At 39.2% G+C, this 24,760-nt stretch overlaps 4 protein-coding genes across 4 annotated transcripts; all 4 read left to right on the forward strand.

The window, feature by feature from the left end:
• Window positions 1-1,504: 1,504 nt before the first annotated feature.
• On the forward strand, window positions 1,505-3,779 carry LOC106353168 (aspartic proteinase nepenthesin-2-like). The gene has a single exon (XM_013792869.3). The coding sequence runs from the start codon at window positions 1,932-1,934 to the stop codon at window positions 3,570-3,572; it is 1,641 nt and encodes a 546-aa protein (XP_013648323.2). The 5' UTR covers window positions 1,505-1,931; the 3' UTR covers window positions 3,573-3,779.
• Window positions 3,780-4,209: 430 nt separating this feature from the next.
• Window positions 4,210-7,244, forward strand: LOC106353167 (tobamovirus multiplication protein 1-like). Its single transcript, XM_013792868.3, has 13 exons — window positions 4,210-4,466; window positions 4,859-4,909; window positions 5,005-5,038; window positions 5,108-5,194; window positions 5,272-5,323; window positions 5,415-5,598; window positions 5,676-5,771; window positions 5,849-5,909; window positions 6,065-6,129; window positions 6,226-6,300; window positions 6,392-6,467; window positions 6,562-6,728; window positions 6,880-7,244. Exons 1-13 carry the CDS (start codon window positions 4,344-4,346, stop codon window positions 6,901-6,903), a joined length of 1,095 nt encoding a protein of 364 aa, XP_013648322.2. The 5' UTR covers window positions 4,210-4,343; the 3' UTR covers window positions 6,904-7,244.
• Window positions 7,245-7,515: 271 nt separating this feature from the next.
• On the forward strand, window positions 7,516-18,528 carry LOC106353165 (putative callose synthase 6). The gene is made up of 43 exons (XM_048735637.1): window positions 7,516-7,665; window positions 7,914-8,150; window positions 8,341-8,441; window positions 8,531-8,643; window positions 8,734-8,821; window positions 8,893-9,003; window positions 9,078-9,230; window positions 9,316-9,405; window positions 9,490-9,581; window positions 9,681-9,804; window positions 9,917-10,054; window positions 10,139-10,215; window positions 10,292-10,379; window positions 10,540-10,662; window positions 10,751-10,868; window positions 10,969-11,300; window positions 11,384-11,436; window positions 11,540-11,600; window positions 11,959-12,040; window positions 12,114-12,163; window positions 12,312-12,398; window positions 12,507-12,605; window positions 12,749-12,843; window positions 12,951-13,032; window positions 13,186-13,349; window positions 13,437-13,560; window positions 13,665-13,768; window positions 13,857-13,968; window positions 14,061-14,212; window positions 14,309-14,418; window positions 14,508-14,621; window positions 14,716-14,784; window positions 14,856-15,045; window positions 15,123-15,234; window positions 15,308-15,430; window positions 15,504-15,622; window positions 15,707-15,790; window positions 16,269-16,381; window positions 16,454-16,683; window positions 16,760-17,557; window positions 17,639-17,689; window positions 17,786-17,971; window positions 18,075-18,528. Exons 2-43 carry the CDS (start codon window positions 7,937-7,939, stop codon window positions 18,318-18,320), a joined length of 5,772 nt encoding a protein of 1,923 aa, XP_048591594.1. The 5' UTR covers window positions 7,516-7,665; window positions 7,914-7,936; the 3' UTR covers window positions 18,321-18,528.
• Window positions 18,529-18,744: 216 nt separating this feature from the next.
• Window positions 18,745-24,148, forward strand: LOC106350642. The gene is made up of 4 exons (XM_013790501.2): window positions 18,745-20,349; window positions 20,907-21,437; window positions 21,606-23,912; window positions 24,017-24,148. The coding sequence occupies exons 1-4, from the start codon at window positions 18,745-18,747 to the stop codon at window positions 24,146-24,148; spliced, it is 4,575 nt and encodes a 1,524-aa protein (XP_013645955.2).
• Window positions 24,149-24,760: the final 612 nt, after the last annotated feature.

Below are 24,760 nucleotides of genomic sequence, written 5' to 3' on the forward strand. Positions count from 1 at the left end.
AACCCTAGTCCTATAAGAACCGTTCTGAAATCTTTAGGCGCGGTGGCGGCGATGCAGGTAGACGGGTTAGCGGCGGAGTGTAGAAGGGTTAAAAGGCTAGAAGCGGCGGAGAAGTATGTGGATAAGAAACAAATCAACCTGAGGGGAACATGATGTCCTTCCATTATTTTATAGTTTTCAATCTGAATTTCAGTTCCGCCGCTCGCTTTTTCTTGCTTCTACCACCGCTGTTCCCGTCGCTCCTATCTGCTACGCTGCCGACCTTATGATGATCAGTTCTGAAGGTCCATAACCATAACAAGTTTCTTCTCAAAAGTTCATAGGTACTTAGCTAAGGATTTCAATAGTTTTGTGTCTTTTTTGAAATTTTTGGATTTATGAAATTAGTTGACTCTTTCACGAGTTTGACCTTTTCCTGTTTTTATTTATTTCATGCGTGTAATTTAAATAAAACATGCTTGAATTTCATACGAATTATAAATTAATGTTCTGCAAGATATTTTCATGAGAAACAAATAATAATAAAAGTAGAATGTTTTGTTTTCGTCCAATAAAAATTGATGAAAGTCAAAATCAAATCATTTTGTTCTGTTTTTTATACTATATTTGTTTGTATTGACTTGGAATAGTGTTTACAATGAAAAGTATCAAATTTTTCTCCGGTCAACTTCTATCTTCGTACGTTTCTTGCGATGTTAAATGTATTTTATGATGGTTATTAGATGTAAGTTGTGATCAGTGCTAATTAGCCGAATTAGAAAGCTAGTAACGTTTTTTTTTGTGTTGAGTGATTCTCTTACTCTATAATATAATACTATTGTGATTATAAATTCAAGTTGATTTGTTTTGATACTAGGGTAATTTTTGTTTTCGATTTCTTTTTTGGTTTTCAGTAAATCTATAAATTATTGTAAGTAGACATTTATTTGGTTGGTCAAAGTCAAAGAGCTTCAAAGAGAACGTAAAGGACTCGTCTCTTGCAGTCAAGTCGTTAACTACATAAAACTCGAGCTAATTTAAAATGGATCTCTAAATTGAATAGTATGGTTGTAAGTTATCACCGGTCAACTTTAACGTCTTTGATTGATACTATAATTAGTTTAATCCACACTTAAGAGTCCATAATGCGTTATTTGCTAACTATATTATAGTCTCACGTCTATTTTATTTTAACATGCGTCACAAAAAAGGTAGTAGATCAATAGTAGTTGATATGTAGCGACTAACGACTTTTTCTTCTCAAAGATAATCTAATTGTTTGGTATGGCGGTCAAACTAGTATTTTTCAACAGATTTGTTACTAAAATGAAATTTCAAAGCTCTACTTTTTAATTTTAGCATTTTGATTAGTAGGTAAAGATTTTTAATGATGTCCTAATATCCCCAATCAAATTCTGTTTAGTGACGAATAAAATAGAATATAATTCTAGTGGGTTTAGGTTTTCTTATTTTTTTATAAGATAGCTTTGTATATGATAAACCAAGTTTAATATAATATGTTTAAACAGAAAAAGAACAAAGAACATGTTTTATTCGAAGAACCATTCCACAAACTCCCTTCATTGTAATTGTTACCGCTCTTCCTTCCCTTCCATGTTTGGTCCTTAAGTATGAAACCGCGTGAAGAAGAAGAAGACTTTGGTCAACAATTATCAACTATTATTTTATTTTCCCTAATCTAACTTCACCAGATCCTTACTGCTCTTTGCCCTTCTCTCTAACTCTAAGCTCATTCTCTCTTCTATTCCTTTTTTTTTTGATAATAAACTCTCTTCTAATTCCTTCAGAATCAAATTCTCACAACCTATCAAATCTCACCAAAAGTTTATATTTTTATCAAAAAGAAGAAAACTTCTGCATCTGCACTTTTTTCATTTCACGACAGAGCTTCACCTTTGTCGGAGATTTTACCTTCTCAGGCACACCTCCTAATGTTGTCCAAGCAAAGTTTCATTCTTTGTCTTGTTTTCTTCTCCATCACAGCCTTTTCCGGCGACTCCAGAGCCCTCGCCGGGAACAATGAGCAGAAGAAGAACATCTCCGGCTTTTCCGGGTTTGACTTCCCGAATCCGATGCGCTTCGGTTCCGTTTCTTCTTCCACAAGCGACGACTGCGGTTTCTCAACCCCGGAGAAGAAACCCACCAAGGAAACGACCAGAGAAAACAAAAACAAGACGGTGAAGTTTCACTTAAAGCGCCGACAGGCAACGACCAAGCAAGAAACAGACAAGACAACAACAACAAATCCAGTTCTTGAGCTCCAAATCAAAGATCTCACTAGAATCCAGATGCTTCACATAAGAGTCTTGGAGAAAAAGAACCAAAACACTGTCTCCAAACCTCACAAACAGAACAAGAACAAGAAGAAGGAAGCTGTCACCTCTCCGGTGGTTTCTTCTCCGGTGGAGGAGGAGAAGCCTGGTCAGCTCGTGGCTACTCTCGAGTCCGGTATGTCTCTCGGTTCAGGCGAGTACTTCATGGACGTGTTGGTCGGTTCACCACCAAAACACTTCTCCTTGATCCTCGACACAGGAAGCGACCTAAACTGGATCCAATGCTTACCCTGCTACGACTGTTTCCAGCAAAACGGTGCGTTTTACGACCCAACAGCCTCTACCTCTTTCAAGAACATAACTTGCAACGACCCAAGATGTAACCTAGTCTCCTCACCCGACCCTCCAAAGCCTTGTAAATCAGATAACCAACCGTGTCCTTATTACTACTGGTACGGAGACAGCTCCAACACTACCGGAGACTTCGCCGTCGAGACTTTCACCGTTAACCTCACCACCAACGGAGGGAGCTCGGAGCTGTATAACGTTGAGAACATGATGTTTGGTTGTGGTCATTGGAATAGAGGTCTCTTCCACGGTGCTGCAGGGTTGCTTGGTTTAGGGAGAGGCCCGCTCTCGTTCTCATCTCAGCTTCAGTCTCTTTATGGACACTCCTTCTCTTACTGCCTTGTAGATAGAAACAGCGACGCAAACGTTAGCAGCAAGCTGATATTCGGTGAAGACAAGGACTTGCTAAGCCACCCGAATCTGAACTTCACGTCCTTTGTCGCTGCGAAAGAGAATCTCGTGGAAACGTTCTACTACGTGCAGATCAAGTCCATACTAGTCGCGGGGCAAGCGGTGAACATACCTGAAGAAACATGGAACATCTCATCGGACGGTGGTGGAGGAACCATCATTGATTCGGGTACAACGTTGAGTTACTTTGCTGAGCCTGCTTATGAGATAATCAAGAACAAGATTGCTGAGGAAGTGAAAGGGAAGTACCCTGTGTATAGAGACTTCCCGGTCTTAGACCCTTGCTTCAATGTCTCTGGTGTAGATAACGTTCAGCTTCCTGAGCTTGGGATTGAGTTTGCAGACGGTGCGGTTTGGAACTTCCCGACAGAGAACTCTTACATATGGTTGAATGAGGATTTGGTCTGCTTGGCGATTCTTGGAACTCCAAAGTCAGCGTTTTCCATTATTGGAAACTATCAGCAGCAGAACTTTCATGTACTGTATGATACCAAGAGGTCCAGGCTCGGGTTTGCACCCACAAAGTGTGCAGATATATAGTAAACATTCTTGTTGATGTATGCAGCAACTGTACACAAGAAAGGTAGCAACAAGGAAGAACAGATTCTTTTTCTCTTTAGTATTTTTTTCATTCTTTAAGATAATTACTTTCCTTAAATAATGTATTGCTGTAGAACAAAGTTCATATCTCTCTAATGTACTGATTCAACACTCAATTTCTGAATACAAGTGTGTTACTGTTGCTTGCTTGCTATGTGCATCATCACGAGCTCTATAGTCTAACATTTATAAGAAGACAAGAACCAGAGATGACCTCTACAATCACCAAAGGCCTTTACTAGTCCTAAAATGGAATAAGGACTCAACTTTAGGATAAAGCTTTGGTTTAGTAGAAAAAGTATAAATTTTATAGTAATGATCCGTTGAGTATGAAAGCACTAAAACTAGGATAAATCAGAATGTTTTTTTTTAAAAAAAATTTCGAATATAACAGTATTTTAAATTTCCTAAAACATAATCTTGATAAAATAAAATAAGAATTAGCTAGTCCTTTACAAAATTAACAGTTTTAAATTAGATGGATAAAGTCCAAATATAAATTGATTTCTTTTGAAGAAGTATAATTTATTTAAATTTCCGAAAATGTAATGAGATAGTAATAAAATAATAATATTTCAGACCGGACCCAACCCATCTCCTACAACCATCTGTCTGTCTCTCGGTGTTCTTCGATCCTCTCTCTCTCTCTCTACAAACCTGAAATCTCGGGCATTTCGATCTCAAGGAGGATCGAGAAAGAGAGGATTCTCGATGACGATCACAAGAACGCTTTTCGAATCGAAGACTGACAAATGCTACGCTCCGAGCTTCATCGCCGTCAATCTCTGTCTTGCTTTAATCGACGGCGCTCTCGCCTTCATCGCATTCCTTCAGGTTCTTAATCTTCTTCTTATTCTACGTGAATTTGACTTCAAAGGTTTCGTCTTTTTATGAGTTCAGTGAATTGGGTTGATTGTAGTCTGTAGAGCTGTGTCTGTTCTTGTCGTTGTGGTTGACCTTTAAGCTTCAGGTCAACTCTTTGAATAAGAACTCACCGAGCTGGAGTGTGTCTTTAGATTTGATTCTCGGAATCTGAATCCGATACGAATTATCTATAGAAACTAGAAAGTAGAAACCTTTCTTTTCAAAAGTGTTAAGAGTGTAATAGATTAAGATTTTTTATTCTATGGTTCGTATGTAATGAAAAAGAGTCTTATTATCTCTTGTTTTGTTGGTTTTGGGGCTTTATAAGATTTATCTTGGCTGCCAACTTCTTATACTTTCAGTTAAGTCGGTTTCACAGGCGGGATAAACGAGTTGGATGGACACGCCAAAAGGTATAGTCTTGGCTCTACTTTACGTTATAATGATATAGTTCTTGTTACTTATCATTGTATGTATCTAAACACATCCATCAATGGATTATATGCAGGTGCTTCATCTTATGATTGGCTCCTCAAACACTGGTAAGCCCTCGGGACATTCCTCAACAGAGATAATATAAAGAGACTGTGAATAAGAAGATCTGTTTGCAGGTTCTCTTGTTTATTTTGTGGCTGCGGTTATAGCAACTTGCACAAGGTGGCATCATTGGTCCAACGCATTCGGTTTTCTGCTTATGGGTAAAAATTAATTATATCCTCTTGTTATGGTTTGTGTATGTTTAGTCCGTCCCTAATGTATCGCATTGTACTTGCAGCCTTTCCCAAGATTCTGTTTCTTGCAACTTTTCTCCTGCTTCTCTCTTTCTGGTTCGTATATTGTCATTACTGTAAAACCTGGTCGTGTTATGTAATAGTACTTGTTTACAGATAAGACAGAGATACTTTTTTAATATTATAGGGTAGATGTTTGCCATCAGGGAAATGGAGAGGAAGAGGATGACGATGATGAGGAAAACAGCGTCCAGCAAGTGTTGCTTGAAAAAGCCAAGAGCAAACCAGGTTCTTCGACTGCAAGTGATCGCAGAAAGTGTTGCTCTTTCCATGGCATTCATGTCGGCACACGACAGAAGTTTGTTGTCGCCGTATGTAATAGCTTTTGTGTCTTCTTAAGTCGTTAAACGCAAACCAATCCTTACAAATTATCTTATTTTTTTGCTAGGCGGTTGTTCTTGTGTTCATCTTAATGATATCATTTGCAATCCTTATCTGGATTGCTTCCGGAGATAATTCTGCAGATCCTTCATTATTGGCTGAGGTAATGTGCTACAATCACACGTTGCTATTCATAAAAGTTCTTGGTCTTCTTATAAACTTACCTTTTGTACTGTGTAGGTGTATGTAGATATTTTTGCTTCAATACTCCTAATCACTGGAGGAGGACTATGTTTCTATGGTGAGTGATTGCTTCATTTCTTTACTTGTTTGAGTGCTGTTGCACTTTAATCGTTTAGCATTTCGAATATGTCAGTTATTAACAAGTTTTATGGCATATGACTATTGGGCTTTGATCTACTAGCATAAATTCACAGACTCTTTTATGTTCTCTAGGCATGCGTCTGTTCTTTAACCTAAGGAAGGTCCGGTCTGAACAAGTTTCATCAGAGATGCGAAAGGTAACTAATGATTCTTATTGGCTTCCCAAGGTTTTGGTTCCTTGCAGATAGTCAGTCTCATCCTTAACATTGAGAGTATATTTTCACCATCTATAGGTATCCGGTTTAGCAGGCGTCTCAGTTGTATGTTTCACTGTGAGCTCTTTAATCGCTCTTCTCACACACATTCCGGTAAGACATTATTACCAAAAACATATCTATAAACCTATAGATCTAACATTTGTCAATATGCTTTAACCAAAAAAACAACTTGTGATCTCAGCTCTTCTATCATTGGAACCCAAACAAGTTACACGGCATCAAGGCATTGGTTCTTCTGATCATATACTATTTCATAGGTAAAGTATTACCATCATTTAATTATCTTTTTTTTTGCCGTCTTCTAAGACCTCAAATGTAGTATTATTTGATAAGAACTTGTTTTTTTGACAGGTTCGACCTTACCATTGGCTTTCGTTTTATGGGTGTTGCGGGAGTTACCCCCTCAAAACATGGTGAGTAGACAAGAAGAACAAACAAGAATCACTTATGTCAACTACGATGCTGTTCCAAGGCAGCCTCCTCAGCAGTGGACCTCCACAACTGTTTCAAAAAATCAGGTACACACTTCTCTTCATCATCTAAAATTACGAACATAACCAACACCAAACTTAGGGTAAAGTAAACAACCAACAAACACATGTATTAAATAAATATAGTTTTAGTTAGGGAGGTCAGTTCACATGGGTTTGGTTGGACACGGTGTTGCAGGTTTCTAAGGCAAGTCCAATATGAACCAAAAGAGACATCATAGCCATAGCCTGAAGTGAAAATCATCTAATGTTCTTCTCTTGTTACCGAGAAAAAAACCTCGTGGAGTTGCGTACTGGATCTATAGCCTGAATATGGTGTTGTGCTGGAGTGAAATTAAAGTTGAAACAAGCTCATTTTCTTCTCTCTATCTGCGTGGCCTTGGAAGACAAGAGTGTGTTTATAAAAGATAGAATGGGAGGAATCTCTGTATATATGTTTCTTTGATTTCTTTATAGTTTTAGTTGCATGATGTGTGGAGAGGCTTGTGGATACACATATGTTCTTACTTCTTAGTAACTTATTGGAACAGTCTCATTGATCTGCTTTTTGGTTTACGTATAGCAATTTTCTTATAAAACGAAAAAGAAAAAATGACATTTTAATTTTGTTGTCATAAGTCATTCCTGTTTTGTCTTCCCTCCACTGTCACCTTCCTCGCTAAGCAAAAGAATTCAAGACAGCTTCTTACCAAACCTAACAAGAGAAAACAAAAAAAGTAAAAGAAAAAGCGAGGGAAAAAGCTAAAAAGCAGACACATATTTAAAAATTAAACAATCTCTCGTAAGGAAACTCTTTTTTCTTTTCTTTATTGATCTCTTTTATCTTTGCGTTTTCTATAAAGTGATTACAAAAGGAGAGATCAATTATCATACTCTCTTGTTACTTTGTTTTCAGTGACATTGTTTGATTTGATTGACCAAGAGGTTTCTGAGTTTGAGTTGTTTGGAGAGGAGGGAGTAACAGATTGTTCTTTTTTTTTTTTTTTTTTGCTAACCGAGTATCCTGGCCCCACCGAGGTGGTCCAGACTAGAGACCGAAGTGAGCATGGACGCTGCCAGGGCGTCACCATGTGGCTCACCGTGTAACGGTCTTCGGTCTCGGATGCTGCAGCCCATATGTTAAATTCCGCAGTGGCCAAGGCTCGAACCCAGGGGCGGGCACTCCAGCTGGAGCTCCTATACCACTAGACCAAAGCAACTTGGTTGTAACAGATTGTTCTTACTCACGGTTGGCCATGGAAGCTAGTTCAAGTGGAACCGCGGAGCTGCCTCGGTCTCTGTCCAGAAGGGCTGCTCCTTCTCGTGCAACCACTATGATGATTGATAGACCAAACGAAGATGCAAGCGCCATGGATAGCGAGCTTGTTCCTTCTTCTCTCGCTTCTATTGCTCCTATTCTTCGCGTTGCTAATGAAATCGAGAAGGATAATCCTCGAGTTGCTTATCTCTGTGAGTCCACTCTTTGAAAAGATATGATGAGTCCTCTTGGTTATGTTTATGTTTCTTCTGTTTGTTACTATATATCTAATAAGAAGAGTTCTTGTTTTGCTTTAGCCAGTTTCTATGTCGACTCTTGAGAAGATATGATGAGTCACTCTTGGTTTGTTTCTGTGTAACACTCTGCTTCATGTTATGTTAGGTCGCTTCCATGCGTTTGAGAAGGCTCATAGGATGGATGATACATCAAGTGGACGCGGTGTTCGCCAGTTTAAGACCTATCTTCTACATAGGCTGGAGAAGGTATATATATATATATACACATATACTTGCTTAATGTAATGGTTTCTCCAATAGCTTACACTAGTCTTTGTTTTTTTTTTTAAATAAAGGAAGAAGTGGAAACAAAGCCTCAGCTTGCAAAAAGCGATCCTAGAGAGATTCAGGCATACTACCAAAACTTCTATGAGAAGTATATCAAAGAAGGAGAAACATCAAGAAAACCGTGAGTGCAGCCAAAATATTTATAAGCTGAACTTGGTTATATTATATTAACCCCTGGTCTTACGTTCTTGGTCTTTTTTCTTTACTGTAGAGAAGAGATGGCAAGGCTTTATCAAATCGCTTCGGTGTTGTATGATGTTCTGAAGACTGTTGTACCTTCTCCTAAAGTGGATTATGAGGTAATGATACTTTGGTTTAGATACCTCTGTGTGAAGCCTCATTTTCTTATGCAATTGTTTCACTGTTTTAGACACGTAGATATGCGGAAGAAGTTGAAAGGAAGAGGGATAGATATGAGCACTACAACATTCTTCCTTTGTATGCTGTTGGGACTAAACCAGCTATTGTGGAACTTCCTGAGGTGCGTCTTGTTTGTATACATATACTCGATTAGTAATGTACACTTTGTCATGTTATATGTACTGTAACAAATAGGTCAAGGCTGCATTCAGTGCGGTTCGTAATGTGCGCAACCTTCCTAAACGAAGAGTTCATATGCCATCTAATGCACCTGATGAAATGCGCAAGGCTAGAAGTAGACGTTTCAATGACATACTTGAATGGCTTGCTTCTGAGTTTGGGTTTCAGGTAATGTGTTTATTTTGTATAACTCGTATTGTTGTTATGATGATTTGCTAGATCATGTAGTGTTTTCATATGGTGATTATAATAGAGAGGGAGTGTGGCGAATCAGAGGGAGCACATCATACTGCTTCTTGCTAATGCTGATATTAGAAACAGAACTGATGAAGAATATGATGGGGTGAGCGCATTGTTGTAGGGAGTGTTAACACATCTTCTTTTTACCTTTTATGGTTGGTTAGTAATGCTGTAAGTTTTCTTGTAGTTGAAATCAAGCACAGTCACCGAGTTGATGGACAAAACGTTTAAAAACTATTACTCATGGTGTAAATATTTGCACCGTGAGCCCAATCTCAAGTATGTGATCAAGATTATGTGACAAGTTCCAATATATTTTATATGATCTTAATTGTTCACACTATCTGATGTTGGATGTCTCAACTTGGTTCTCTAAAGGTTTCCACCAGACTGTGATGTGCAACAGCTGCAGCTTATCTATATTTCTCTGTACCTTTTAATATGGGGTGAAGCCTCAAATGTTAGATTCATGCCTGAGTGTATCTGCTATATTTTTCACCATGTAAGTTTTCTAATTTAGATTTTGCATATGTTCCTTAGCTTTCTTCATATTCTGGATGGTTTAAAATGCTTTTTTTTTCTTCTTCTTTGTTTTCTTTGCTATTGTTCTTAAGATGGCAAATGATGTCTATGGGATTCTGTTTAGCAATGTTGAAGCTGTAAGTGGTGAGGCATATGAAACAGGAGAGATAATTGATGAAGAAACATTTCTGAGAAATGTTATAACTCCTATCTATCAAGTCATACGCAATGTAAGTATATCAATGCCACTCATGTTGTTAAGAACTAGACATTGTCTTTTGAATTTTAAAAGTGATTGTACTTACCTTGAGAAGGAAGCAAGAAGGAACAAGGGTGGCACAGCAAGCCATTCACAATGGAGAAACTATGATGATTTGAATGAATACTTTTGGTGAGTTGCTTAACTATTATCTAGACATGACTAGTTGATGTGGTTTCTCATTGTCAGCTTCCCTTGTGTATTGAAGGTCTAGAAAATGCTTCAAGATAGGATGGCCTCTGGACCCTAATGCAGATTTTTTCCAAAACTCTGATGAGTCAACTCCACAGAACGAGGTTTTTCATTTTTGTTCTTAAGCTGTGTGATTTTTCTTCACATGTTTTTTTTTGATATATTGATGTAGACACAGCTACATATACTTACCTTCTATGGCTCAAGATAGAAAGCACAAATATACTACAGAAACATAATCGTTGTAGGTCTAATGTATTGCAGAGGCTGAATCAAGTCACTTACGGGAAGAGAAAGCCTAAGACCAACTTTGTTGAAGTCCGCACATTCTGGAACCTCTTCAGAGATTTTGATCGAATGTGGATATTCTTTGTCATGGCTTTTCAGGTCATACTTAGTTTTTATATGTAAAAGAGTCGATATTTGTCTGGAAACAAACCGTTTTTCAAATGATCAGACTTGTTGTCTTTTGTAGGCTATGGTAATAGTAGGATGGAATGGTTCTGGATCTCTGGGTGAAATTTTTGACAAGGATATCTTCAAGAAAGTGTTAACCGTCTTCATTACTTCAGCATATCTGACTCTTTTACAAGGTAGTGATGATTCCCATAGCATTTTCTTGTATCCCAATTAAGAGTTTTTTTTCTTATTTGATGTTCTAATGGAGTTCCTTGTCATGTTTGCATTGTATAGCTGCATTGGATATCATCCTTACTTTTAATGCCTGGAAGAATTTCAAGTTGTCCCAGATACTGCGTTACCTTCTGAAACTAGCAGTAGCAGCTATGTGGGCTGTGCTGCTCCCAATTGCTTATGCAAAATCTGTCCAACGCCCAAGTGGAGTTGTGAAGTTCTTCAGCACTTGGACTGGGGACTGGAAGGACAAGTCTTTTTATAACTATGCAGTTTCATTCTATGTGTTACCAAACATACTAGCCGCTTTCTTGTTCCTCGTTCCACCGTTCAGGAGAGTCATGGAGTGTTCAGACATGCGAGTTATCAAGCTTATCATGTGGTGGTCTCAGGCAAGTCTTAAATTCATCTTGTGATTCTTAAGAATACAGTTTTTTTTTTAATTTTGTCATCTTTGTTTCTTTATGATTTGTAGCCAAAACTATACGTTGGAAGAGGTATGCATGAGGACATGCTCTCTCTTTTCAAGTGAGTGATCACCACGTTTTTTGCTATCATTATCTAACTTCATAAAGGTTTTTGAACTCTTTTACTAGCATGTTCTCATGTAGCCTAACTTATTTATGCACAGGTATACCTCCTTCTGGATTATGCTACTGATCAGCAAGCTTTCTTTCAACTATTATGTGGAGGTCTGGATTTTGCCTTTGTCTTACTCTCTTCAACCTATAATTACTCTAGATACATATGAGAGCTATGAATTCATCTCTGTTATGTGAGCTTTTTCTATATAAAAGTTTGGTATCATTTCTTGATATCTATGTCTAGCAACTCTTTAGACCAGACATTTTTTTTTTCTTTAGACCAGACATTACACATATATATATATATATATATATATATATATATATTCTATTTGGTTATACAGTTCTTAGATGATGGTCTCTTTCTACTTCAATATGTCCTCCTTTCACATTGTACCCTTGCTGAGTCTTCCTACAGTGTTTTTTTAAAGCATTGATGAGTACTATCATTATATCTTGCAAACAGATACTACCTCTTATTAAACCAACAAAGATGATAATGAATTTGCACATCCGTAACTACCAGTGGCATGAGTTTTTCCCATATGGTAAGTTTTCATGTTATCCTCTTTTTCTTGTAGCAATGTCGCTTGGTTTGACTAACTCATGATTTTTATATAGCAAATAACAATGTTGGAGTGGTTATTGCTGTATGGGCTCCGATTGTACTGGTAAGTAGAGATTAAAAAAGCTCCCAAGAAACAAACAAATGTTGTTATATATGAATATAGCTAACTTATATATATATATATATATATATATATATCTTTTGAAACACTTAAATACCTTACTTATTTACATGTGTTATATTCTGAGTAGGTTTACCTGATGGATGCTCAAATATGGTACGCTATTTTTTCCACACTGTTTGGAGGCATACATGGGGCCTTCAGTCATTTGGGAGAAGTAAGTGATCTTTTTTTTGTGCAATCTAGTGTACCCTTGAAGGAACTTTAGTTACTTGTTAGATTCTAGTACTATATCTACTTCTTGATCACGTTTGGTGTTTCATAGATACGGACTCTTGGGATGTTGCGGTCTAGATTTGAGTCAATACCAATTGCCTTCAGCCGCACCCTAATGCCAACAGAAGATGCAAATAGAAAACATGCGGTACTAAGTTTCTTAAAATATAATTTACTGTACTTACATATCTCAAACTTACATATAAGTACTTTTATACTTGTAAGAAGGTGGATCACATCTATATATGTTTTTCTTGTCTGTCATTGATCAATGGTCTATGTAAACTATAGGATGACTTTGGGGACCAGAAAAAAATCACTAACTTCTCCCAAGTGTGGAACGAGTTCATAATCTCTATGAGACGTGAGGATAAGATTAGTGACAGGTTAAGACTCTATTCTTTAGAACAAACACTCTTTTCACTGTAGTGTTTTTGTTCAGTACATCAAGAAGGCAAGTAATGTAACGTTTCCTATTCATGTTGTAACTCAGAGATAGGGACTTGCTGCTCGTACCGTCTTCTTCTGGTGATGTATCTGTCATCCAATGGCCACCTTTCTTGCTTGCTAGTAAGGTAAAAAATCATCGGTGTTTGTGGAAGACTTGTTTTCGCTTTAGTAGCAAACGAGGATTCATTGATCAAAAATACATGAGTTATCAACTCTTTTGTTATTATGCATAAGTGATTATTTCAGTTAGGATCATTCATATCTCTTCAACTATGTAGATTCCCATTGCTGTGAAAATGGCAAAAGATTTCAAGGGAAAAGAGGATGCTGAACTATTTAGAAAGGTTACAAGTGATAGCTACATGCATTATGCTGTTACTGAGAGCTATGAAACATTGAAGAAGATCATCTCCGCTCTACTTGAAGATGAAGCGGATAGAAGGTAAAACCAAACCAGCTTCACCCTAATCATCTTATGAAATCTTGCGCCCTACCTTCATGACTTCACATGTTTACCTCTTTGAATCAGGGTGATGAATCAGGTATTTTCAGAAGTGGACATGAGCATAGAGAAGCAGAGATTCATATATGATTTCAGGATGAGTGGGTTAACACTCCTTAGTGATAAGCTGGAGAAGTTTCTAAGGATCTTGGTAATGTTTAGAATATGTAGTTCACTCATTCACTACATTTTTAGACCTTTACACATGTAACTAATGCTTTGGAACTGTTTCTCATGCTTATGTTCTGTTAACAGTTAAGTGACTATGAAGACGAGGGGACTTACAAGTCTCAGTTAATTAATGTCTTCCAGGATGTTATTGAAATCATCACTCAAGATCTCTTGGTTAATGGTCATGAGTAAGTATTATCATCAGATAGATAGAAAGATACATTGTGACATCAGAAGTATAGTGTATGAAAGTCCTCTTGTTTGTTCTTGTTGTAGAATTGTTGAAAGGGCTCGTATTCATTCTCCTGACGTCAAGAATGAAAAAAAGGAACAGAGGTTTGAGAAGATTAATATTCATCTCATACAGGACAAACGCTGGAGGGACAAGGTAACATTCAATGAGCATACTAATAATCATCATGTGAATGTTTTTGGGTGTAACGGCAACATCTAACATGATATCTGACTACTTCTTTGTAGGTTGTTCGGCTTCATTTGCTCTTGTCTGTCAAAGAATCTGCAATAAATGTTCCTCAAAACTTGGAAGCTCGTCGCCGTATCACATTCTTTGCTAATTCTCTTTTCATGAATATGCCTAATGCTCCAAGAATACGAGATATGCTCTCGTTCAGGTGAACTACAAATATGCTATGGACTGTCTATTTAAAGGGTGTTATATTTTTTCTTTCTGTATCTGAATTATACACATTGTTTTTGTTCATGTTCAGTGTTTTAACTCCTTACTACAAAGAAGATGTTCTATATTCAGAAGAGGAGCTTAACAAGGAGAATGAAGATGGGATCTCAATACTGTTTTACCTACAAAAGATATATCCTGGTACATTCTTGATTCTTGACTCTTGACATGACCAGCAATTTTATTTTTAACATATTCAAGTTTATTGAGTTGATCTTATTTTGAACTAGATGAGTGGACCAATTTTTTGGATCGGCTAAATGATCCTAAGCTTCTTGAGAAAGACAAGTCAGAGTTCCTTAGAGAGTGGGTATCTTACAGAGGTCAAACGCTAGCTAGAACAGGTACTAATGCTCAAAAAATAAATCATACTGTTCTTAAGTATTACTTTGTCTAGATGCATATATTAATCTTTGTCTCTTTGATCACTTTTTCCAGTTAGGGGTATGATGTACTATAGGCAGGCTCTGGAGCTTCAATGCTACCAAGAAGTTGCAGGGGAAAACGGTTTGTGGTTTACTAATTTATAAGCAAAACATGAGATTCTTCAACTTACTATTTTTTGCTACTTCTTGCAGCCAAGTTCAGTGTACATCAGGCCATGGCATCCAATGATGAGCATCAGAAGGCTTTCCTGGAACGTGCTAAAGCTCTTGCAGATCTCAAGTTCACTTATGTTGTCTCTTGTCAGGTTTATGGGAACCAGAAAAAGTCTGGTGATATACACAACAGGAGTTGCTACACAAACATTCTGCAGCTCATGCTGAAGTATGATGAGTTCAGTTACATTTCAATGAAAGTTATCGCTTGATATTTGTTCTCTAACCATGTCATTTTTTTCCTAGATATCCATCACTACGGGTTGCTTATGTTGATGAGAGGGAAGAGACAGCAGATGCTAAATCTCCTAAGGTTTTTTACTCTGTACTTCTCAAAGGAGGTGCTAAGTTTGATGAGGTACAAGAAACTTGTATCATATAAGAAATTATAGATTATATATGTCATTCTTCTTAACGTGTCACATCCTTAGGAAATCTACCGTATCAAGCTTCCTGGTCCACCAGCTGAAATTGGTGAAGGAAAGCCTGAGAATCAAAACCATGCCATCATATTCACACGTGGTGAAGCGCTGCAAACTATAGATATGAATCAAGTATGTAACTCTTCTTCATTCTCATAACAGTAGATTTAAGTATTGTATCCTCATGATTAGTGACTCTGTGCAGGACAACTACTTTGAAGAAGCTTTCAAACTAAGAAATGTGTTGGAGGAGTTTAAAAAGGAGCGTGTTGGTAGACGCAAGCCAACCATTTTGGGTCTCAGAGAACATATATTTACCGGAAGGTACACCCGCCTTGCAAGATATATCAGTTTGTAAAACATGCATAATCATGTTGTATTCTTATGTTTCTCCCTTTCTTGGTATAGTGTTTCTTCATTAGCTTGGTTCATGTCCAATCAAGAGAGTAGCTTCGTGACTATTGGCCAAAGAATCTTGGCAAATCCTCTGAGGTATGTTCGTTTATGACACAATGGTTAAATCAAGAATGAGTGGAGTCTCATTCAAAGAAAGAACTATGTTTGCATTTTAGGTTTTCAGCTTGGGTTCGGGTTGGTTTTCTATTTTTTATGTAACCCGAAACGGAATCAAATTACATATAATTCGGATTTGATTAAGATTTAAACATAAAACCGACAAAAAACCAAGAACCTGAGTTAAATCCGAAAAACCAAATATATTCAAGTTTTTTTTATAGAATAATTTTTTTTTATAAATTATATTTTAGTTATGTAGTTAGTATATGAGAAATTGGGTATCCATTCAATTTTTTGTTCCTTGATTTTTGTTTTCTTGTTTAGAGAAATAGGAATCATTCGGGTTTTTGTAAGTTTCGGTCCGGTTTTTGTTTGGGATTCAGTTTTTGGGTTTCTGATAATATTCCCAAGACTATCTTTCATGATTAACTCATTGTTCCTTTTATCGGTGCAGGGTCCGTTTCCATTATGGCCATCCTGACATATTTGACAGAATCTTTCACATAACAAGAGGTGGTGTGAGCAAGGCTTCTAAAGTGATAAACTTGAGTGAAGATATCTTCGGAGGTAACATGCATATTTGTTCTCTAAATGTTTTAATCATTAAGCTATATATGCTGATTTTATCAATGCATGTAGGGTTCAACTCAACTTTACGTGGTGGATACGTTACACATCATGAGTACATTCAAGTTGGAAAGGGACGAGATGTGGGGTTGAACCCTATCTCCATTTTCGAAGCGAAAGTAGCAAATGGGAATGGTGAGCAAACACTAAGTCGTGATGTTTACCGTTTAGGACATAGGTTCGACTTTTACAGGATGCTCTCATTCTATTTCACGACAATTGGATTCTACTTCAGTAGCATGGTATGTTCCCACAAATTAATATCTTTCTTCCTTCCCAAGTAAACCTTTTAGGGCTAAGTTTTGTGTTTGTTTTCAGCTCACGGTGATTACGGTTTATGCATTCTTGTATGGTCGTATGTACATGGTCATGAGTGGAGCAGAGAAAGAGATCTTAAGGCTCGCAACCCCGAATCAGCTAGCTGCTCTTGAGCAGGCTCTAGCTACACAGTCAATATTTCAGCTAGGGTTCTTGATGGTGTTGCCTATGGTAATGGAGATAGGCTTGGAGGAAGGCTTTCGCTCGGCTATTGTCGATTTCTTCATAATGCAGCTGCAACTAGCTTCCGTGTTCTTCACGTTCCAGCTTGGGACAAAGTCACATTACTACGGGAGAACAATCTTACACGGCGGGTCCAAATACAGACCAACGGGTCGTGGCTTTGTTGTGTTCCACGCCAAGTTTGCTGAGAACTATAGGTTATACTCGAGAAGTCACTTTGTGAAGGGACTAGAGCTACTTCTGTTGCTGATAGTTTATCAAGTCTATGGTCATTCATACCGGAGTTCAAACCTTTATCTATACATAACAGTCTCCATGTGGTTCATGGTTGGTTCTTGGTTGTTTGCGCCGTTCATATTCAATCCTTCAGGGTTTGAGTGGCAAAAGACGGTTGATGATTGGACTGATTGGAAACGATGGTTGGATGATCGTGGTGGTATAGGTATACCAGTTGATAAAAGCTGGGAATCTTGGTGGAGTGTAGAGCAAGAATATCTCAAACATACTAATATTAGAGGGAGGATCTTGGAGATCACACTTGCTCTTCGCTTCTTCATTTATCAGTATGGGATTGTTTACCAGCTCAATATCTCTCAGAACAGCAAAAGCTTTTTGGTAATAAAAAGAGTTCATCATTTGTCTTTTTGCATCTTTCGGTTTGGTCAATGGTCTGATAATCTCATCCTCTTTTGTTAGGTTTATGGACTCTCTTGGGTGGTTTTGCTCACATCATTACTTGTGCTAAAGGTTTCACATATCCTTCCTTGTTTAGTTAACTATATGATGTAGTCATTAATCTCAATGCTTATGCTTATGCTTAATTCACTCTACTTTGATCCTCAGATGGTATCTATGGGAAGAAGAAAATTTGGAACAGATTTTCAGCTAATGTTCAGGATTCTTAAGGCACTTCTCTTCCTAGGATTCTTGTCAGTCATGACAGTGTTGTTTGTTGTGTGTGAACTCACTCTCACTGATCTCTCTGCTTCCATTCTTGCTTTTCTTCCAACTGGTTGGGCCATTCTTCTGGTAAATGATTCATAAAAACCCTAGTTCAGATGTTATAATACCAACACTTATAAGCGTCATGTTCTTGATTATAATAACTGTTGTTTTTATTTATTTATCTAAGATTGGGCAAGTACTGAGGTCACCTATCAAAGCTTTGGGGATTTGGGACTCGGTGAAGGAGCTGGGAAGAGCTTATGAGAAGATAATGGGGCTTGTCATCTTTGCACCAATAGCTGTTCTGTCTTGGTTCCCTATTGTTTCTGAGTTCCAAGCTCGTCTTCTTTTCAACCAAGCTTTTAGCAGAGGCCTTCAGATCTCTATGATCCTCGCAGGTCGGAAAGACAAAGCAGCTTCTTCCTACAAGTAGCCCAAAAACATACTTTGCTACTGTCTCTGTTCTTAGGTTTCTTGAGCCTGAAGCAACAACAAACGGTGTCGTTTATGATAGTTCAATAGCTGTCTATAATAGGGTTTCGTTGGACTTGGACACCTCACTCTCATCATCATCATTCATGTGTTGTACTTATCACCATGATTTTGACATATTTTCTTTAATAATATAGCAATATTGATTTCTTCTGGTCTTGATTAGTATTTTTTTTACAATAATTGCGGTGTAAAGCCTTATGAATAAATAGTGAATTTAACCTTAAATACATTCTTGAATGCACATCATGAAAACTCGTTAATTCTTTCTGACTTGTTTTAGGATGATTAAATATAGTATTAATAAAAAAGGATATTATTTTCATAATATCCAAATTGTCAAACTCTCTCTGACACTACTCCCAATGCAACCTGTGTGGAATGTGCCTGGTCGCACTTCCGGTGTGAATCCTTCGGCGTTTGCGCCCGGTGAACCCCCTCCCGGCCTCCCCCCTGACCCTCCTGACCCATCCTCTCCTCTTTCCCCTGTAGAATTCCCTTCCCTCACTGATTCCACCTCTAAAACTGCTCTTGCTGGTGCTTCTCGAAAGGGACATCGTAAGATGCTGATGAACCCCACCATTACTGCGGCCTCTACGGAGAACCTGCTACCATCAACTACCTCTACTGGTGCCATTGCAATGGAAACAGAGCTAGGTAACCCAACCTTATCTTCTTCTGTCACTGTTACAGAAAATAGATCTGAGACTGCTACAGTCAAAACCCTTCCTACAGAAACTACCCTTCAACAACACTACCAGATACTCCCGTCCAAACCCTCCTCACCTACTCAAACCAACAAAGCGGCCTCCTCCATCCAGACCAACACTGTTTCCAACCAAAGTGAAACCCAACCCCCGGCTCCCTTACTTATCAACCAAACTCTCCCTCCATCTTCCACCCCTCCCGTTACTGAGAACTCTCTAAACCCTACCCAAACTCTGATTGAAAAGCTCAGGGCCTCAGCAGACAAGCCTTTGAAGCGTCTTGCGCCTGTTGCGGTTTCTCCAACTGGAAGGCCTCGTGTAGTAATACCTGATGCTGTTTTCAAAAAAGGAGCAGATATTCATAAAGACTTCATTATCTGCTACTTCAATGGGAAGTCCCCACCTTTCAATCAGATACAGAGTGTATTTAATTACATGTGGGGAAAAGGTAAAAGACTAGAGATCCACAATAACCCACTGAACCGATCAGTTATTGTGCGTATTCAGAGTGATTACCTCAGGCAGAAGATACTAGAAAAGAACATCTGGTACGTGGGGGACTCTATGTTACATACTGCCCAGTGGAACTCTACCCATTCCATGTCAACCCCCCCTCTGAAAGCCATCCAGATATGGGCCCACATCACAGGAGTTCCTCTTGATCTCCGTCATGATGAAGGACTAAGCTTGGTGGCTGGACTGGTAGGTGAACCAAAAGACACTGATGAGTTCACAAGGAACTTGGTTAGCTTAACAGTTTGTCATGTCAAAGTGGAAGTGGATTTGACTGTACCATTACCTAAGGTGGTCGAGTTTGAGAGGGAAAGTGGGGTAGTTGTGGAACTTTCTGTCCACTACCCATGGGTTCCTCCTACTTGCTCGCATTGTCACGAGCTCGGTCACATCATCCGAAACTGTCTCACTTTCTTCCCAGCTCCCCCTGACAAAGATACAGCTCCTTCGAATGAGCAAACTGCTACTCAAAAAACCAAAGAATTCCCACAAACACCCCGCTCAAAGCCTTCCCAAAAAACTCCACAAAATACCCAAAATACCACCCAAAATACCAAAAACCCCAATTCATCTTTTACCCCTTCAAAGGCTTCTAGAAAACTTCACAAAAAATACCTGCCTGTTGTTAAGGATCTCCCTTTAGGCTCTGTAGCCTTAACTCCGGTTGACCTCCCATTACCATCTCTCCAAACCCCTTCCTCATCCACTTCCCTTGCTCCAACTCTTCCTATTCTCCCTTCCAATTCCCTAGTAAACACTAACCCCTTTTCCTCACCTACCCAAGCACCCAGACCATCGCTTAAGCGCTCCAGATCCTCCCCTACCTTCTCTCCTCCGTCCACCACCTCTTCAAACCCCTTCACCGAATCTGTTTTAAACCCATTCCCGTTAACCTCTAACCAATTTGCCCCCTTACTCCTAAACCATTCGCTCATCCCCTTACTTCCTAACCCTCCCCTTACCCCCCCTCTTGATCTAAACTTTTCAAAAACACTTTCTTCTTTTGATTCTAAAGGACCTCGCCTTGAGGATCCTCTTTCTCCCTCCCTATGAGTGTCAAGCTCTTTTTTTGGAATGTTCGAGGTCTAAATGACCCGAGCAAGCATCCACCTTTTGTAAATTGGATTAGTAGTCAAAACCCCTTTTTTGGTGCCCTATTAGAAACTCATATTAAAGAACCCTTCTTAAACCCTATCTTATCTAAAATATGCCCTGGCTGGAAGTACCTATCAAACCATCAATCAGACCCAGATGGGCGCATTGTACTTATTTGGAAATACCCTCTAGATGTTCATATTCTGGTCCAGTCTAGACAGTGCATCACATGCGTCCTATCTATCCCTAACCAGGCTCCTATCTACTACACCGCTATCTATGCTTCCAACCAAAGCGACGAGAGAGTGGAATTGTGGAATGAACTCCTCATTACCCATTCCACGCTTGATCTCGAAAACAAAAACTGGGTGGTGGGAGGTGACCTGAACCAAATCCTATTCCCTTTTGAGCACTCAAACCCAGATGTAAACTTCACAGATAATCCCATGTACCAACTCCTGGATTGTTTGCTACAAGCGGGGTTATTTGACTTGAGGTATCTTGGTCCTTGTCATACATGGACGAACAACCAACCGGAGAGCCCTACAGCGAAAAAACTAGATAGACTGCTCGTTAACAACATCACTATTGACTCCTACCCCCATGCTGTAGCCTCGTTCCTAGCCCAAGAAATGTCTGACCACACCCCCTGTCTCCTAAACCTGGCCCTCTTCCTCCCTAGAGCCGGAACCTTCCCTGATAAATTCCAAAACTATCTCACCAAACACCCGGGGTTTGCTCAGGTGATAAACGATGCTTGGATTCATGCTGGAAGCGCTTCGCAATCATTAACACAGCTGTGTTGGAAGTTGAAACAAATAAAGAGTGATTTAAAGAGGATAAACAAAGAAAATTATTCAAAGATTCAAGAGAGAGTTGTGGAAACTCACAGTTTGCTAAAAAATGTGCAGGTACAGGCGCTGAATGATCCGAGTCCAGACACTTTTCAATCGGAAAGAGAACTTCACCAAAAGTGGAACTTCCTAAGGGAAATTGAGGAGTTATTCTTCAGACAGAAGTCTAGAATAAATTGGCTAAAGGAAGGTGATCTAAATACAGCTTACTTCTTTAGAATCTGCCAAGTCAGGGCGAGCTACAATGCCATTCGAGCTTTTCTCACACCCGCCGGAGCTTGGTTGACTGATCCCTTCGAAATGAGCAGCCTTGCTGTATCACACTTCTGCTCTGTACTAGGACCTTCTTTTGTGAATCCAGTCGCTCCCTCTACGCCAGAGTGGTTCCAATCGCTCCTAGACTTCTCAATCTCTCATGTTCAAGCCTCGCAGATGCTGCGAATCCCAACTGGTGATGAAATAAGGTCAATGATATTCAAGCTCAACCCGAACAAGGCACCGGGACCAGATGGACTAACCTCAGGATTCTTCAAGGCCGCATGGAGCACAATAGGAGATGAGGTGATCACGTCCATCACTCACTTCTTCTACACTGGTTTCCTACCTTCTTCTGCAAATGCCACGATCCTCACTCTAGTCCCGAAGTTCCCTGGAGCATCGGAAATCACAGAGTTCAGACCAATCTCATGTTTGAACACAGTCTACAAAGTCATTTCCAGATTACTGGTAAAGAGACTAAAGCCCATTCTGCCTAAACTCATTCTGCCTAGTCAAACGGCTTTTGTCAAAGGAAGACTTCTACTGGAAAATACTATTCTTGCCAGCGAGCTAATAAACGGATATCATAAAAACAAAGGCTCGAAGAAGATTACCATCAAGGTAGATATAGCTAAGGCATTTGACACTCTGTCGTGGAACTTTCTTTTCTCATGTCTCCAAGGCTTGGGGATTCCGCACCAGATGCTTCACTGGCTGCATTCCTGTATCTGCACAACGAGTTTTATGGTGGGTTATAACGGTACAGTCAATGGGTATTTTAAGGGAACAAGAGGCCTTAGACAGGGAGATCCGCTGTCCCCATATCTGTTTGTCATAGCTATGAACTGCCTGTCCCATATGCTTAATGCAGCTGCAACTAACTCTAAGCTCAGATATCACTCTAATTGCAAGAAAGTTAAGTTGACTCACCTGTCTTTTGCTGACGATCTCCTAATCTTCATTGAAGGAAACATAGAATCTGTCCAGTGTGTGCTGCAAGTGCTCAAGGAGTTTGAAAATCGCTCTGGATTGGCTGTCAGTTTGCAAAAAACGAGTTTCTTTGCTTCAGGAATGACAGAAGAGGAGATCAATACCATTCAAGCGTCAACAGGGATGGCGTGTGGAAGCTTACCCTTCAGATACCTGGGAGTCCCTATGAACTCGAGGAAACTGTCCTTAGCGAGCTGTGAGCCACTTCTCCATCAAATCAAGACCCGCTTCTCCTCCTGGTCAACAAAAACTTTGTCATTCTCGGGTAGACTAATGCTTATAAAAACGGTGATCGCGGGAATTACCACTTTCTGGTGTTCTTCGTTTGTGCTTCCAAAAGCTTGTGTTGTGAAGATCAACTCAATGTGTAGTGCCTTTCTGTGGAAAGGGAACCTCGACGCACATAGCACAGCGAGGGTGGCTTGGACTACGGTCTGTAAACCGAAGGAAGAAGGTGGATTAGGCGTTAAAGATCTACTAACATGGAATAAAGCTTGCTGTCTGCGACTGATCTGGCTCCTATTCTTTAGACCTGACTCTGTGTGGGTTTCCTGGTTCAAAGAAGTCATATTAAAAGGGTCCGTAAGCAACTATTGGACCACAAACCCCTCCCAAAAATTCTCCTGGCTAGCAAACAAACTCCTCAAGTTAAGAAGTGTGGCTTACCCTTTAATTCACATTCAAATCCAAAATGGTGAGCATGGCCGGTTCTGGATTGATAATTGGAGTCCATTTGGGAAGCTCCAAGACTATATGGAAGGAGGCAGATCAAGATTGGGGATCCCGCTAAAGGCAACTCTGGCTTCACTTTATCGCAATGGAACTTGGCAACTTCCTGCGGCAAGAACAGAGAATCAACTTCAGGTTCTGACATTCATTACTACTATCAATTTCAATAGTCAGCCAGATCAATATGTATGGAAGATTAATGGGAAAAGCAGTGAGAAGTTCAGCACGGGTGAAGTTTATCAATACCTCAGAGGCGACGTAGAAGAAGTTAACTGGGCAAAGGTCATCTGGAGTCCTAGAAGTATACCCCGACAGAGTTTTCATGCTTGGCTGGTAGTCCAGAACAGGATCCCCACTCGCGACCGCTTGATCTCTTGGGGTCTCCAAGTACCATCGCTTTGTCTTCTTTGTAACCAAACGGATGAATCGAGAGATCATCTTTACTGGGATTGTGGCTACGCTTTTGAATTGTGGAATCGCGTTGCGGGAAGATGTGGGATCGTACCACAAAGAAGTTGGGACAACTCCCTCAATCAGATGTTATCGCTCTCACCGGTGGCTTCGACTATGCGATCACTGACTCTCCTTGGGTGGCAGGCATGCTTCTATTGGATTTGGAATGAGAGAAACAACCGCCTGCATGCAAATCAATTCCGATCACTTGATTCATTGTTCTCTATTATTGATCACCAGATAAGAAACAAAATACAGAGTTTCAGAGAAACTAACCCGAGGCGTTCTTCACAAATGATGCAGCGGTGGTTTGGGTAAAGAGGGATTGAATCATCAACTGGCTTCATGTCTTTTTCAGGCTCGGGGTCGGGAACCTTCCATTGTCGTCTGAAATCATCGTTCATCGTGTCTCATCACCATCTCTTCTCTCATTAACATGCTTAGGACAAATGTGGGCTAAGGTCAAATTGTATGGGTTTGGGTTCTACTATATGAGTTTTAAATTGGGCTTCGGCTCTAACACTAGAGCCATTGGGCTTTTGTAATCTTTTGTTTCTTCTGTTTTTAATATAAGTAAGCCAGTTACAAAAAAAAAAAAAAAATATAGTATTAATTTTGTATATTTCTTGTTATTTCAAGATACACCAATTGAATGTGCTTGTGACATATGATGAAACTTCAATTTTCTTTATCATTTGGCTTTTTCTTGCATGTGACAAACACTTTATTGTATAAGAGATAAAAACAAAATACTAATAATGTAAATGCATACTCGGACTAAA

The sequence above is a fragment of the Brassica napus genome, chromosome A7, assembly GCF_020379485.1.
Source record: "Brassica napus cultivar Da-Ae chromosome A7, Da-Ae, whole genome shotgun sequence".
Classification (NCBI taxonomy): Eukaryota; Viridiplantae; Streptophyta; class Magnoliopsida; order Brassicales; family Brassicaceae; genus Brassica; species Brassica napus.